Source organism: Sus scrofa, chromosome 17, assembly GCF_054392235.1.
Source record: "Sus scrofa isolate SSC_HxYL_T2T_F1_AM1 chromosome 17, Sscrofa_HxYL_maternal_Yorkshire_Landrace_v2.0, whole genome shotgun sequence".
Lineage (NCBI taxonomy): Eukaryota > Metazoa > Chordata > Mammalia > Artiodactyla > Suidae > Sus > Sus scrofa.
In genome coordinates this window covers 42,230,819-42,245,606 of record NC_139399.1, presented here as the reverse complement: position 1 = coordinate 42,245,606, position 14,788 = coordinate 42,230,819, and the positions used below count along the sequence as shown (strand labels likewise).

Here is a 14,788-nt window from a genome sequence, read left to right as displayed (position 1 = left end):
CCCCTAATGTGTCAGGGCGACCTGCTTCATTCACGTATGTTCTTAATCTGGGTCTTGAACCCTTTCAGAGTGCAACCCCAGTATTTAAGGACAAGTTGGGACTGAGGATGCCTGGGACCTTGTGGCTGTCAAGGGACCCCTGGAGCTGTATGACTGCTGGCAGCAGCTACAGGCTGCTCAGGCTACAGGGAGGGAAATGGAGTGGGCAAAAATCTGGCTGCATCTCAGATGCACCCCCGCCCACCCTCCGTCCCCATCACAAGGTGTAGAGGCGCTGCTGAGTGGCCAAAGTCCCTTTAATATCCCTGAATTGCCTTACAAGTAATACTGCTGTAGGTGAGGAAGGGATGGGGGGGGGAGGAGGGAGGGGGAGCGCCAGGCGCTCATACAAAATATGGCCAAAAGGCTTAGCATGCATGGAAAATTATTGCTGTCGGAAGTTCCTATTTACAGGGTCAACACCCTCCGTAATTGCTTCTGCAACCCCTCTCCCTCCCCGCATCCCTGCTGCCTCCCTTCCCTGGCGGGCCTGGAGCTGAGAAGCCCTAGAGAAGTGCCCCTGCTCCTTGGGCCCTTGCAGTCTCCACCCTTCTTTGCGGTTAAGGGGAGAGGAGGAGGGTCGGAGAGACAGTCCGAGACTCCTGCCCCCAGCTGGGCGCCTAGAGATGGGGCAGAGGCGTGTGCTTAAAGCAGAGGGGGCCAGGGCCCGCCCGCGTGGAGGTGTGTGCTTCGGTCCTCGCCCGGGCATGCAACAGCGCGGCGGGGGAGGTAGTGGCGGCCAATGGGAGCGGGGGCAGCTGGCAGCCCTGGCCCCTCTGCCCGGGAGAGTTGCATAGTCGTGGCCGGGAGGGAGCGCTCCTCCCGGGGAGCGGAGCAGGCCGGAGGAGGCCCCAGCGGGTCCGGGGCTCAGTCGGTCCCTGGAACCTGGGGTCCCTCAAGAAGAGGAATGAATAGGAAACATATCATGGAGGAGGCTCCTCTCTCCGGTCTCCCGGGGGTGGGAGTAGAAGGTTCAGGAGGGTGGGGACCTGCCCCCGTAACTGGACCTCCTGATGTCCCCCCAGGTGAGGGTCAGCAGGCTATCCCTCCCATTCTCCTGTCCCCTTCCCCAGCAAATGCAGGCTCTGGTGAGGGTGGGGCTTCTCCCTCACTCCCCAAAACGGGATGTGTTGGGGGGGGGCAGCCCTCTATGGCCTTTGCTGTCCCTCTCCTTGCCTGGCTCCCTGACCTCCCAGTCCAGCTGGGGAAGCCAGACCATCCCTGGGTGAGGGCAAGAGATTAAATAGAATAATAAATAGATAAATAAATAAATACACAAATAAATAAACTGGAGAGGCCCAGCCAGAGGGGAAGAAGGGCATGTGTGAGGTGCCCCAGACCTCCCCTCGACAAATAAGGAGGGGTACCTGTAGTCCTGGGGGTGGGGAAAGTGCTCAGAGAATGGGGGGGAGAGGCTGGAAGCCCAGGGAGGGGCTGTGCGGGACTGAGAGAGAGGCTACATTAGGGGGCAGGACCCTGAATTGCCCCCCAAAGTCCGCCCCAGGTCAGGTGAATTCAGAGGAGTGAGAGCTGCTAAGGGGGTGGAAAGTCCCCCCCCCATGAAGAAGGGGTGGGGTGTGTGTGTGTGGGGGGGGGAGAATGAGAATATGAATGGCTGGGCCTAAGGCCGGCAAGGTAAGGAGGGGATCCGGGCAGACTGGGGACTCCAAGAGGGGTTAAGATTAGATCCCTAAGGCCTGCGTCCTGGTCTGGATGGGGAATCCGTGACAGGCAAGGAGTCAAGGGTAGGTTTAGGCCTTAGACTGGGGGCTCCAATGGAGAAATGGTCTGCGATTCAGCTGAGAAGTGAGAGGAAAGGTCTGCAACGTAGAAGGGGCGAGGTGTAGGGTCTGGGCGGGAGAAAATTCCGGCTCCGGGGCCTGGGAGAGGTGCGGACCTGGTGCCTGAGTTGGGAGCCTTGAGGGGGCGAACAAAGGGTCAAGGTCCGAATCTCGGTAGCCGGTAAGGATATGAGGGTCGGGAGGTCCCAGGGAAGACAGTGCCGGAAGTGAGTTCTGGGTTTGGGGGCTGGAGAGAAAAGTTCCGAGCTGGGAGCGGGGTCCCCACGAGGGGTGCGGGCAGGGGAGTGCAGCTGGGGGATGCTGAGGGCAAAGGTAGGGGGCCCGGGGCGTGGAGGGAGGTTCAGCTGGCGGGGCCGGCGGGGGGCGGCGGGGGTGGCTCGGCCCCCTTGACGCAGGCGGCCTCGCAGTGCTTGTGGAGGTAGGACTTGAGCGCGAAGCTCTTGTCGCACTGGCGGCAGCGGTAGTGCTTGAAGGCCGAGTGCGTCTGCATGTGCGCGCGCAGGTTGGAGCGGTCGGCGAAGGCCTTGCCGCAGTGCGCGCAGCCGAACGGCTTCTCGCCCGTGTGCGAGCGCATGTGGCCCTGCAGCAGCCAGGGCCGCGAGAAGGCCTTGCCGCACACGCCGCACTTGTGGCGCAGGTTGTGCGTGAGCACGTGCATGGCCAGCGCGGGCATGGACACGTACGCCTTGCCGCACGTCGGGCACTTGCGGGCCAGCTGGCTGTCCAGGCTGCGGTGCGTCTGCTTGTGGCGGCTCAGGTTCGACGACGTGGCGTACGTCTTGCCGCACTCGGCGCACGCGTGCCGGTGCCCGCCGCCCGCCGGCGCCCCCGCGCGCCCCGCGCGCCCCCCGCCGCTCCCGGCGTCCCCCGCGCCCCCCGCGTCCCCGCCGCCCCCGCCGCGCCGCCGGCGCGAGCGCCCGTCCGAGATGAAGAAGGCGTCCATGGAGTAGCTGTCGGTCACCGCCGCCTCCCCGCGGAAGTAGCGCGCCGACAGGCTAGACTGCGGGCTCTCGGGGTCGCTGTACTCCTCCGGCGCCGCCGGCGGGTACGCGGGCTCGGCCGGCGCCAGCTCCAGGCCCGGCTTCTGGTCCACATCGTAGCTGCTGGGGGGCAGGCAGTGCGGGACGTAACCTGGAGAGGGTGAGACGGAAGTGGGGAAGGTGAGACGCCAGGGAGGGGAGGCGTCCCCGTGGCCGCTCTTGGGAAATGACGGCTGCTAGTACAGCGGCGGTCGCTTGTCCTGCACGTCTGCTCTGGAGGTCAGGCTGCCCGGGTTCAGATCCTTCCTTGTGGGCCACAATAAAAACCACCCCACCCCATCCTCGTGGAGCACGGTGAGGTCAAGGTCCACTGACTTTGTGTTCACTAGTCAAGTTCTTAAGTGCTCACGGCCACTCAGGGAAGGTATTATTATTATTGCATCCTCTCTACAGGTAGAGAAATGAGGCGTGTAGTGTAATCTTACAGTTAGTAATTGTTGGAGCCAGGAGTCTTGGCAACCTGACGCCAGAGCGCAGGCTTTCTTTGTTCCAGCTGTTTTCTGCCACTCCAGACCTATGACTTCTTTGAATCTCAGTTTCCTCATCTGCAAAGTGGAGCATATGATTGGACACTCCTTCCCAGAGTCTTTGGAAGGACTCTGTAAAGTGATGACGAGAACTGTGCATTGGAGTTCCCGTCGTGGCTCAGGGGAAACAAATCTGACTAGCATCCATGAGGACGAGGTTGGATCCCTGGCTTTGCTCAGTGGGTCAAGGATCCGGCGTTACCTGGGCTGTGATGTAGGTTGCAGACATGGTTCAGATACGTGTTGCTGTGGCTGTGGCATAGGCCAGTGGCTACAGCTCTGATTCGACCCCTAGCCTGGGAACCTCTGTATGCTGCAGGTGTGGCCCTAAAAAGACAAACAGACAAACAAACAAATGTGCATAAGGTGCTTCCTGTGTGCCAAACTCTACCTCCATGCTTTATGCATGTTAGCTCATTCAGTTGTCACAGATCCTACAAAGTAGGTCCTGTTATAATCCCCATTTTACATATAAGGAAATTGAAAGAGAGAGCGAGCACAGTAATTACTATATAAATGTTAGCTATTATAATTATGCTTTTTACTTGCTTGGAAAAGTGACTTCACTGAAGATTATTTAACTGTCTGCCTTCCTCACCAGACTGTGAGCCTCCCAGGGTGGGATCTGTGTGCCCAGCATGTGCCTGGCTCAAAAGAGGTGTGCAAAGAATAGATGTTGCACACACGAATCACAGTCCTGTTAGCCCCACCTCCTAGGATTGCTGGGTATTTAAAAGAGGTCAAGAGGAGCCCCAAGAAGGGGACTTTCTTCTGCTTGGTCCTAAGCCTGTTTTGCTCCCCGCTCCACCAGAAGCCTCCTGGAGTTCCCTGTGAGATTCATCTCCCCTCCTTCTCCTCCCTCCTCTCTAGACGTGGACCAGAAATCCTGTCCATTTTGGGATCCAGTGACTGCTGGGCAGGCTGGGGCTTTCCAAGGGCAGGGACCATCCTGATTTGTCTCTGCCTTCCAGGGCCTGCCATAGTCCCAGCACTCTCCCTGAGGACCCTGGGGCCTGGGCTCCCAGGAGACTGTCTAGCAGACACACAAACTTGTCACCCTGGTGTTTCCATCGTCCTTTGATTCTGAAGAACCTTGAGGGTTAGGCCCCTTTATGGGGAGCCAAAAAGCAGGAGATTTGACCTTCTCCTCCTGACCCCTGAGACCTGTATCTCCACCACCCCCAGCCTCCCTGACTCAGGTAAGCAGGTGGAAGAGGGCTTTGTAAGCAAGGAACTGGATTCAGAGCTCTTGTTCCCTCGCATAGCCTGCCTGATTCAGCCTTGTGCCCTGGCCTCTCATTTGGGATTTGGGATGGTCACAGGGTGAAGTCTGGGCAGACTGTCCTTCAGCCCTGAAGGCCATGGTGTACTTTAATTTTTTCCTCTGTCCCTTCACCTGCCCACACAGGACCCTCTGCACACAGAAGTGATGGGGGATTGTGGGGTTGGCGGACTTAGTAGGGAGGGGCACTGAGGTCAGGTGCAGAGAGGGCAGTGGTGGTGGTGGTTTTATAGTGGAGGGGGCTCAGCCTCTCAGCACCCCATTCTTCTCCTCTTGTCTGCCTTCGGTCTGGAGGTTCCCCCACCTCCCACTCCAGGAGTCAGGCCTGGGACTTGTCAGGCCCCCAGATGTTAAGGGAGTATTGTTTCAGACTAAGTTGAAATACCTGTTGGGCACACCCAGACCCTCTCTTTCTCCTTCTGTATTTCTTCCCGTTGGAAATTACTGATGATACAATAATACTAACTGATATTTATTGAGCACTTACTAAGTGCCAGGCTCTGTGTTAAATGCTTCAGGCCTGTCACCTTGTTGAATCTTCACAAAAGTACCCCGTGTTACAGAGAAGGAAACAGGCGCCGGTGGTGGTGCTTGATCAAGGGGTGGAACAAGGGTTGGAACCCACTGCTCTGCTCCCTGTTTTCCACACGCCCGAGAGATTGTTCACCTTCTATCCCCAGTGCCCCAGCTGATAGGCACTCGATAAGTATTTGTGAAGTGGGTGATAAATGGGTGATAAAGATTTGCCAGGCCAGCCTCATTCCCTGGCCCGGCAGGGTCTGCCGCCAACCATTCTGTCTACCTGCTCCTGGGACGACTTGATTCCCGACACTGGTTCTAGCTGGGTGACCTTGAGTAGGTCGTGTGTCTTTCTGTGTCTCATCTTTCTCTGGAGATGGGAATAGTATAAAATTCATTTGGAGAGGGTCCCTGATCATGTGGCCCTTGCCTTGCACGTTTTATTATTAAGGAAGGATGGCATACTGGTTAGGAGCCCGATTTTGGTGCCAGACTGCCTGGATTGAGTTCCAGCTTTGCTGTTCCAAGCTGTGTGGTCTTGGACAATTGATCTCTCGATGCCTCTATTTCCCCAGATGTAAAATGGGGGATGATAAAAGCACCTAACTCATACAGTTTGCAGTAAGGAGTCCATGAATGAATTTCATGGACAGTAAGGAGTCCGTGAGTGAAAAGTGAACAAATAATAACCAGCACTCCTGGAGCATGTATGTGTCAGATGCTATTTAAAGGCTTTACACACACACAAAATGCATTTCACCATCATAACGCTGCAGTTGGTACCATCTTACGGATGAGGAATCCGAGGCACAAGGTAGTTAAGTAACTTAGAGTCAGGATTCCAACCCAGTGCCTGGCACAAGACCCGGACTGTCATTATGAGTAACAATAACATTCTCCCCAGATGGGTTTCCGTGCTGCAGTTTTCTTGGCGTCTGCACAGACACATCTTGCAGCTCCTCCCTGGGCCACAGTTTCCTCACCAGGATGTGTAATTTCTGCCTCATGCCCTGGTGAGAAAACTCCTGTGTTGCACATTGGTAGGAGCTCAATGCACCCGGCAGTCCACGTCCCAGCTGGGCTCTGTCTGTGGCGCCCTCTGGTGGTAGAATGCAGTACTGCAGCCCCTTACTCCTGCCGCTGGGGGTCTCTTTATAGAAATAGGGGCGCCTCAAACAAAGGCTGCTCTTCTGCCTACGGATGGATGTGGAATTGCCTTCTGGACAGGAATTGTGGGGCCAGACCAACTGGGGGGCCAGCAGCTGTGGAGTTTGGCAGGGGTTTGGGGTGGGGTTTGGGAGGGTGGTATGAGAGTTTATGTGTTCATGTTGGCAGAGGTGGTTCTAACTTGCTTTGTGACCTTGGTCAGTTTGTTTAACCTCTGTGGAAGTTCCCTTGTGGCACAGCGGGTTAAGGACACAGTATTACCGCAGTGCAGGTGGCAACTGGTTCAATCCCCGGCCCTGGGAGCTTCCCCATGTTTCAAGTGTGGCCAAAAAACCCCACAAACAAACAAAAACACCCCCCTGGACTGTGTACTGGAATAAGGTTGACTGGGAGGCTCTAAAGACCCTTTCTGCATCCTGGCGGAATAGACCCCTCAATGATGCCCATTGTCCTTTCCCTAGAACCCAACCCTCATCAACTCCACTTCAGACCGCAGACCTCTCCCTAGCTGTGTGACCTTGGGCAAGTTAGTTAACCTTTTGGTGCCATAATCTGTATAAAGGAACTCATCATGGAATTGAACAAATTAATGGTATAAAATGCTTAGTACAATGCCTGGCACGCAGTAGCCTCTCAAGCTGCTATTATTATTGTCATTATTACTGGCCCTCCATTTCTTAGTGATATCCTTCTAATCTGCTGGAGAGTAGAAGGGGACACACCTGGGTATCTCAGGCTGCTGGGTGACCTTGGGCAAACCACTTCACCTCTCTGGGCCTCAACCCTGGAGCCTCCTTTAGGACACTATGGGAAGTGCTCTTCTGACTCTGTGTGTGGAACTCAGACAGGTTCGGGGTGCCTTCCTGTACCCTACAGGTGACTGTAGAAGGCTGAGCTGCCTGCTCCCCAGCCAACAGGGTGAGACAGTCCTCTCTTGTTTGGGTCCAGATGGAGGCAGGGAGGCCCAGGGACCCAGAGAGAAGAGACTTGACTCTCATCCTGGCTCTTATACTCATACTCCAGCTGCGTGACCATGGGCAACTCACAAAGCCTCTCCAGGCTCCAGTGCCCCATTTGAAGGATAGGGGCTAGAGCCACTCCTGCCACGTGGGGCTGTAGTGAAGGGAGAAGTGGCGATGTCGTGTGCATGTCACCTGAGAATGACTTTTGGTTTTCCCAGCCTGGGAGTCTTGATGTTTCAGGCTGACGGTCCAGAATATATTTTTAAGATTCCCTGCAGGGGGATTCTGTGAGAAGTCCGGTGCTGGGTGCTCCTCAGACATGTCTCTTCCAATTGTCTGACCCCTTGGGATGAGGGTGGGGCATTTCTGAGAAGCACTGCTGCTGCTGTTGCTTCTAACGGCCGCTGAGCCCTCCCCGCGTGCCAGGCACCACCCTAGAGGCCTGGAGATGGGAGCGGGTTGGCCACTGAAGGAGGAGGCGCACGGCTCGGAACCTTCCAGGGCTTGTGCTTTTTCCAGCCCCCCTGGAGGGAGGAGTCTCAGGACACACTGGCCTGTGTTCAATGGGATGATGAGGTCTTGGGGGGTGGGGAGAAGCTGTTTTTTCTAGAACATGCTCCAGCCCCTGGTAAATTTTTGCAAATAGTTAATAAAAGTAACAGCTAACACTCAGGGAGCACATTAGTTCATGTCTGAGGAAACCGGGGGCGGGGGGTGGGGGGGCGTCTCTTGCCCTGGTGCCCTACTTGTGCAGAAACAGAGGCCCAGAGAGGGGCCTCGACCGGGTCACAGAGCACGTTCATGACAGAGTGAGGCTGGCCTCCTGCCTCCTAGGCCAGTGCTTTTTCCTGGTCTCCAGGATCCCAAAGTTCCTTGAGGGAATTTCCAGCCCCAGTGCCACTTCCCTGTCTCTAGATGGACCAGCTTCCCAGGTGGCCCACTTTCCTGAGGAGGGCCGGCCCTGCTTGGTGGGGGAGGGGCGCTGGAGGGGCTGCTGCATGGGTATATTTAGAGCCACGTCTTGCTGTGCCAGGGCCTCGGGCCTCGAGAATCAGCTCCAGCCAGCTGAGCAGAAAGCCAGGTCTGTCAGCAGCAAAGCAGGATAAAAATAGTTTCTCCTGTCTGCTCACAGAGCTGGGCAAAGGGGCTGGTACCTCCCCCTCCCCTTATTATAGCATCTTTGTTAGCGGTTCCCTGGGCACTGGACCAGAAATGACACCCACCTCCTCCAAGGGCCTGGCAGCTGGTACACCTGTTCACTGGGGATGGGGTCCTTGAGTCCAGATGAGCAGGAGGTCAGAGGGAGGTCTGGCCCAACATGGCCAGGGCTGTAGGGTGTGGGGCTCTGCCCACTGACTCCGACCCAGGGAGTGTCTAGAGGGTTTGGGGCCCCTCCCCACCATCCCTACCTCCTGAAATCCCCATATTTGGGTTTTTCCTGAGCGTGACCCAATTCCCGTGGCCTACAGGGAGGTCCACAGCTCTGCAGGAATCAATAGGAAAGATTTTTTAAGGGGCTTCAGAAACTGGAATGGTGGCTAGGGGTCTTGTGCTGCAGAGCCCTGGCTGATGGAGCAGCCCCCTGCTCCTTCCAGGGAGCCTCAGGGGCCCTTTCTGGGTCTTGTTCTGGAGAGCGGGTATCTTGCATAATGCACTTCATCTTTCCAGGCTCCCTGCTTTCTGTCCTGCCCTCTCTGTGCCCCCAAAGGTGCAGAGGGTACATTCCCCCTTTCCTTCCTACCCAAGAGCCAGCAGTGGACATTCCATCCCAGGGGAGACCACCACTGGAAGGAGGCCAAGAGTTCTGGAGGCCTCATCTCTCTCCGCCATGTCTCATGTGCCCCCCAGAGGGCCTCCAGGCTGTGGGGATCCTTGGAATATGTGGATTAAGCACCAGCCAGGGAGGGGTGATGTGTTCTGCCATGCATGCCCTTGTCATCTCGGGCAAGTCACCTCACTGGCTTCAGATTTGCCTCTGGAGGTTTGCCCTGTGCTCTGTTCTTTGCCCACAGTGTGTGGTGTGGTGTGTGTGTGTATTGGGTGGTCTTTGGGATGTGTAAATTGCTCTGCTACCATAGGGACTTGATGTCCTCTCCCGCCCTGTCTCAGGAGCCACAAACTGAGACTGTCTGAAGAGTGAATGCACAGCCTGGACCCTGCATGTGCCCCTTGTGACCCCAGGTTTTAGGAGGGACCATGGACCCCAGATTCAGTATCCCCCATGGGCCTTGTTATTCCACATTCCCACTGACTATTTCTTAGGAAAGTCAGATTTTGGGGGGTCCCTAGAAGGTCAGAGTTGAAAGAGATCAAATTCAACTGCTTGATTTCATAAGAGGAAAACCGAGGCTTGGCTGGGTCAGTTCAGTTCAGAGCCACAGAGAAAGCTAACGGTGGTTCTAAGACTTGAACCAGCCAGCGTTAAGAATGGATCTGGATGTGACCTTGGACTAGAAATTGGATCTGGACTTGATTCTGGAGCCCGAACATTGTCCTAGACATGGATTGAAACTTGAACTTGGACATGGATTTGTTCTGAATTTCGGAGTGGACTTGTAATCTCAGACACTGACCTTGGACCTAGACTTCAGACTTGGTCCTAGACCTAAGGTTGGACGTGGACATTGGACCTGGACCTCAGATCTGGACCTGGACATTGTACTGGATGTTGGACATGGACTTTGGACCTGACCTCTGGCATGTCTCTAATCTTGACCTTGGACTGGACCAAGACTGTGATGCCAGGGGCAGTCATTAAAGAACACTCAGACGGGCCTGCTCAGTGTCTTTGGACACCTCCTCTGCCATCTCTGGGCTACCTCTGCCAAGGGATCGGGGCTACCCTTTTGCATCCCTACCCTCCAGATGGGCTTTTTGAAGTGTGGAGTAGACGTATGGCAATTGGGGAATTTCAGCCAGATTCCTAGGCATGGCCTGGAGCGACTCCCTGGCGCCATCTGAGGGAGTGAGCGGAAGCGGGTGCTGGTATAATGTGGTCAACTAGATAAGCCCATGGGCAGAAGTAGGAGCACTTCCTCAGCTGCTGGGGAGGCTTAATGTAGCTGCGGAGGGCAGGCAACTGCGTTATTGGATTGGCATTGATCCTTCATCTGCCTGGTCAGATGTGCTCTGAAGGAGTAGGGGGGCAGGACGGGTGGGGGTGCAGAGGAAGGAAGATTTGGCATCCAGCTGGAGTTCAGAGTTAGGTGTGAGGCGAGCTAGACACTCCAGGGGTGGTGAAGGTGTCCTCGGAGGTGGGGTCCACGGAGACCACTGCTGTGCAGATGGATGGGCAGCCTTCCCCAGGGTTCCCTAGGCCGGGGACCCAGGCCGGGGAAGGGGTGGGCTTGGTGGAGTTGGACGGCGATGTTCTGAGAGGGTTAGGAGGCTGCAAGTTGGCATCTCACAGAGAGACTGAATCTGTGCTCAGATCCCCCCCCCCCTTTGGGGGGGGAGGGCTCCTTGGAGGCAGAAAGCAGTGGAGGAGCAACAGGAGCAGGAGAGGGAGAAAAGAGGCATTATGTTGGAGAGGATGGTGAAATTTCATCTGCTCTGCCTTCTTTGGGGGCTCTGCAGAGAGACCTGGAACTTTCCCCATTTGTGGGGCTTCTCCTTCCCTATTTAGGGGTTCTCTGGCTTCAGGGGGAGCCTAGAGATGCACCAGATGCACCTGCTGCACCCTCTGCCCAGCCCACGGAGGCTGAAAAAGGAAGGGAATAAGGAGGCGAAGAAGAGCGTTGCTCGTGTGTGTGCGTGTGTGCGCGTGCGTGCACATGCACGCGTGAATGCAGGAGGAGGAATTCTCTAGGAATTCTCCAGCACTCCCAGGCATTCCCTGAGCTGGGGGTACACTCTTTAATTTGGGTTCCTGCATCTTCATCCGCCAGGAGCCCGAGCCTCCCCTGACCTCCGCATTCACAGGCTCCCTTCCTGCCTCCCCGGAGTCCCCTCCCACCAGTCTCATCCTGGCCCTGCAGCCGGTGCTGCAGGAATGGCTTGTAAGAGGATCTTTCTAATAACTGGAACTATCTCCAGCCCCAGGCCCTCCCCCTTCCCTCCCTCCTTTCTCCTCCCTCCTCCTTCTCTCCCTCACTCTCCTCACCTCCCCCCCTCCTCTCTTTCTCCTTGTTTACCCAGCACACTTACACACGCTGGGAGAGAAAAACGTCGGCTCAGCAATTTTTCACACTTCCCTCAAACGCTCAGCAAGGTTATTTCCGGCAGAGCGGAGACAACGGACCCCTAGGAGCCGGCAGGCTGTGCAAGGACCCCCAGCACCCCTACCCACCCATGGAGTGAGGGAGCCTTCACTTCCCAGTCTGGCCACACCCCAGGGACGGAAGAGGCCTCTGGTAACAGGACAAGGCCATACCCAGGCTTGAAGGTTCGCTCCCTGGCCTCTGGCACTAACCATTTACTGCAGGCACTTCCAAGGTGGCCAGGTCAGGGTGCCTGTCCTCTGCACGGGGCATCCTGCAGAGACTGGCCTCAGAGGCTCCGCCACCCTCAGCTAGACCTGGGATGGTAAATGGAGCCCTACAGGAACCCTGACAGAGGCCCCCTACATTTTGTTAGACCCTCACGCAGTCATCTTGGTGCCTCCCACCCTACCACTTGACCTTCACAGAAGCTGAGCTTGTCAAAGTTGGAAGGATTCTTAGATCATGCCATCCAAACTCTTTTACTGCTAAGGAGGCGGAGGACCAGGGAAGGAAAGGCACTTACCCAAGGTCACGTAGCAAGTCAGAGATCTAGAGGCGGGGCCTCCCAGAGTTCCAGGCCACATGTTAGACTATCAGGACAGTCTCAGGATTCCCCGGAAGCCAGGGAGATGGTCTGGAACTCTTTGGGGAAAGGGCTGAGGATGGGGCTCGTTCTAGGGTGTCAGATCTGGTGGAACATCCCTGATGGTGGCTTTGCCCTGACCCTACTTCCCACCATTCACTCAGGGGCTCCTTTCAGAGCTTTTTTTTTTTTTTTTTTTTTTGGACCAAATTCAAGGCAAGGCGTTCCTGCCTCACTCCAAAGGAACAGTATGCAGTTTTTGGCTGAGCATGAGAAATTCTCTGGGCATCTCTGGGTTTCCTCAGCTGGTCTGGGACAGGACCAAGGGGATTTGAGCAGGCAGGAGGGCTTTATGGCAGTCCCCCAAGGGATCCACAACACAGGCTGGCAGGCATTTCTTTTCTACCCATGTCCTCAAGCCTGCATGGCCCCGGGTATACCCTCTGTCCTGCCAGCACTCAGACAAGCCCATCCATACCCCTGGGCTTCAGTCCTCAAATCCAAGAGGTTCTGAGGTCAAGAAAAGAAGGCAGTAGAATAAGAGACATGTGGTTCTCTTGGGGACCTGGGGGAGGCCGGGGGATGAGTGTCTGTAGCCATATCCCTAATTACTCCCTAATTTCTTTGACCTTGTTGAGGTCACAGAACCCTTTGCCCAGCGCCCTCTTGCTACCTGGCTTGGCAGGGTGATGGAATGTGGGTGAAGTGCTTGGAAATCTGTGTGGCAGAAGCTCCCACTCTTCTGGCTCCTGCCTTTGCCATCTCAGCTACCCCTTCATTCTCAGCCCTTTCTTCTCTCCTTTTTCCTCTCCTCTCCTTTTCCCTCCTCTCTCTCTCTCTCTCTCACCCCCCCCCAAAAGCTGATGCCACATGTGATGTCAGATTTCTTACTGCAAAAAGGACGCCTCCTCTCTAGACACCTGTCCTGGTGGAGGCCATCAGAGGAGAACCCTTTTGTGACCCCCCCCCCTTGATGGGGAATGGGGTCCACAGAAGCAGTCTCTGATTCTTCTCCATACCTTCCAGAGATCACCCCCTTCTGGGCCTGAATGACCTCTCTTGTCCCCCAAACCCTTGTCCCTACAGGAACTTGCTCTGAAAAGGGATGAAGTGTGTTGAGGGTGGGGGACACCCAGGAACAGCAGGGCTGGTTCCAGAGGGGCATAAGAAGCTGGAGGGGAGAGGGCATGCAGCCCAGGGGACCAGGAGCCACTTTGGGGGAATCCCTCCTAGAAATCCTCTTTTCATCTTGGTCCCCAGGACGGGCCCAGCCTTTGGCAGGCATGTGGCTGAGGGTAACAAAAGAGTTGCTGAGAGAGGGGGCCTGAGAACACTTGTCTGGCATCTCCAGGGGGAGCAGGCTTGAAGGGAAAGAGGGTGCTCCCAGCTACCCCTTGGGAGCCAACCCTGTCTCCCCAGGGATTGGTAATCGAGGCCGGTTTACCTTCCCCATTAGGGCAGCACACTCGGGCAGCCAGCCTCCTTCCTTCTGCCGCGGAGAGGAGACTCTGGGACTGCCTTGTGCGTTAGCCCCACAGCGCCGGCCCTTCGTGGGCGCCTCTCTCTCTCTCCATTCTCTAACCACCCCTTGCTCCAGCCCCGATCTAGGGCCGCAACTTTCGAAGTCCAGGCTGGCGCTTGGCGACGGGATGGGCCGACCCTGCGACTTTCCCTTTGTACGGGCCTGGCCCTTGCCCCGCCCGCCCGGCCCCCGGGAAGCCTGAGAGGCTCACACATCCAGGGAAATCTCCTCCCGGGGGTTCCCTGCCGCGCGCACCCCTCCTCGTGGCCCGAGCTGGGGAGGGCCCGAACTCCCCTCCCCTCTTCTCCCCCCGCCGGGTCCCACTCACCGTTGTCCCCGGGCGGCCCCCGGGCGCCAGGCAGCACGTAGGCAGTCTCCAAGGGGTGGTAGGTGGGGGCCGGCACCCCGCTGCACTGGAAGCCGTCCCCTTTGATCTTCTTTACCAGGAAGGAGCGGGGCATGGTGCGACTGGCGGGGGGCTCGGCGGGGGCACTTGCGTGGGGCCCCGGTGGGGGGAGACGGCCAGCCGGGCGCGATTGGCTGTCTGCGCGGGGTTTCAGCACTGGACAGCTCCCAGCGGGCGGGCAGGCGGGCGGGCGGCAGCGCGGAGCCGGCACCGGTGGCGGCGGCCCGGGCTCTGGCTCTGGCTCCCGCTCGGGCTTGGCGGCGGCGGCGCGCAGACAGGCGATCACTGGAGCTGTGCTCAGCACTCCGGCTGCCGGCTTTATATGGGACGCAGGCTGGAGGAGATCAGGTGGTCCCCTAGCAATGGAACTGTTCAGCGCTCTAATCCATCAAATGTCCCCCAGGACAATCGCTCCGCACACGTTCCCCTGAACCGGCAGCGGTGGGGGCAGGCCAGGCGCAGGGAGCAGCGGGCAGGCAGGAGGGGAGAAAGTGAGGGTGAGAAAGGCGCAGAGATACGGAGAGATGGAGAAGGGTGGGGGGAAGACAAGGGGGAAGAGAGAGAGAGAGGGAGAGAGAGAGAGAGAGAGGAGATACACAGAGAAAGACAGAGACAGAAAAAGAGAGGCACACACACTGAAAGAGGTAGAAATAGGAGCAGAGAGACCAAGATAAGGACAAAAAGACACAAGAAGAAACAGAGAGAGAAGAAAGGAAGAGATGGAGAGAAGTAGCAAC

The 14,788-nt window shown here is 56.9% G+C and overlaps 1 protein-coding gene across 1 annotated transcript; it reads right to left on the bottom strand.

Moving 5' to 3' along the window:
- Positions 1–278: 278 nt before the first annotated feature.
- SCRT2 (scratch family transcriptional repressor 2) lies at positions 279–14,243 on the bottom strand. The gene is made up of 2 exons (XM_021077537.2): positions 13,974–14,243; positions 279–2,972 (listed from the first exon to the last, which is right to left on the bottom strand). The coding sequence occupies exons 1-2, from the start codon at positions 14,104–14,106 to the stop codon at positions 2,182–2,184; spliced, it is 924 nt and encodes a 307-aa protein (XP_020933196.1). The 5' UTR covers positions 14,107–14,243; the 3' UTR covers positions 279–2,181.
- Between the last annotated feature and the right edge of the window lie 545 nt (positions 14,244–14,788).

Coding starts and splice junctions, on each gene's coding strand:
- SCRT2 (XM_021077537.2), bottom strand. CDS start 14,106: ATGCCCCGCTCCTTCCTGGTAAAGAAGATCAAAGGGGACGGCTTCCAG. Junction 2,973..13,973: donor GGGGCCGCCCGGGGACAACG/GTGAGTGGGACC, acceptor CACCCTCTCCAG/GTTACGTCCCGCACTGCCTG.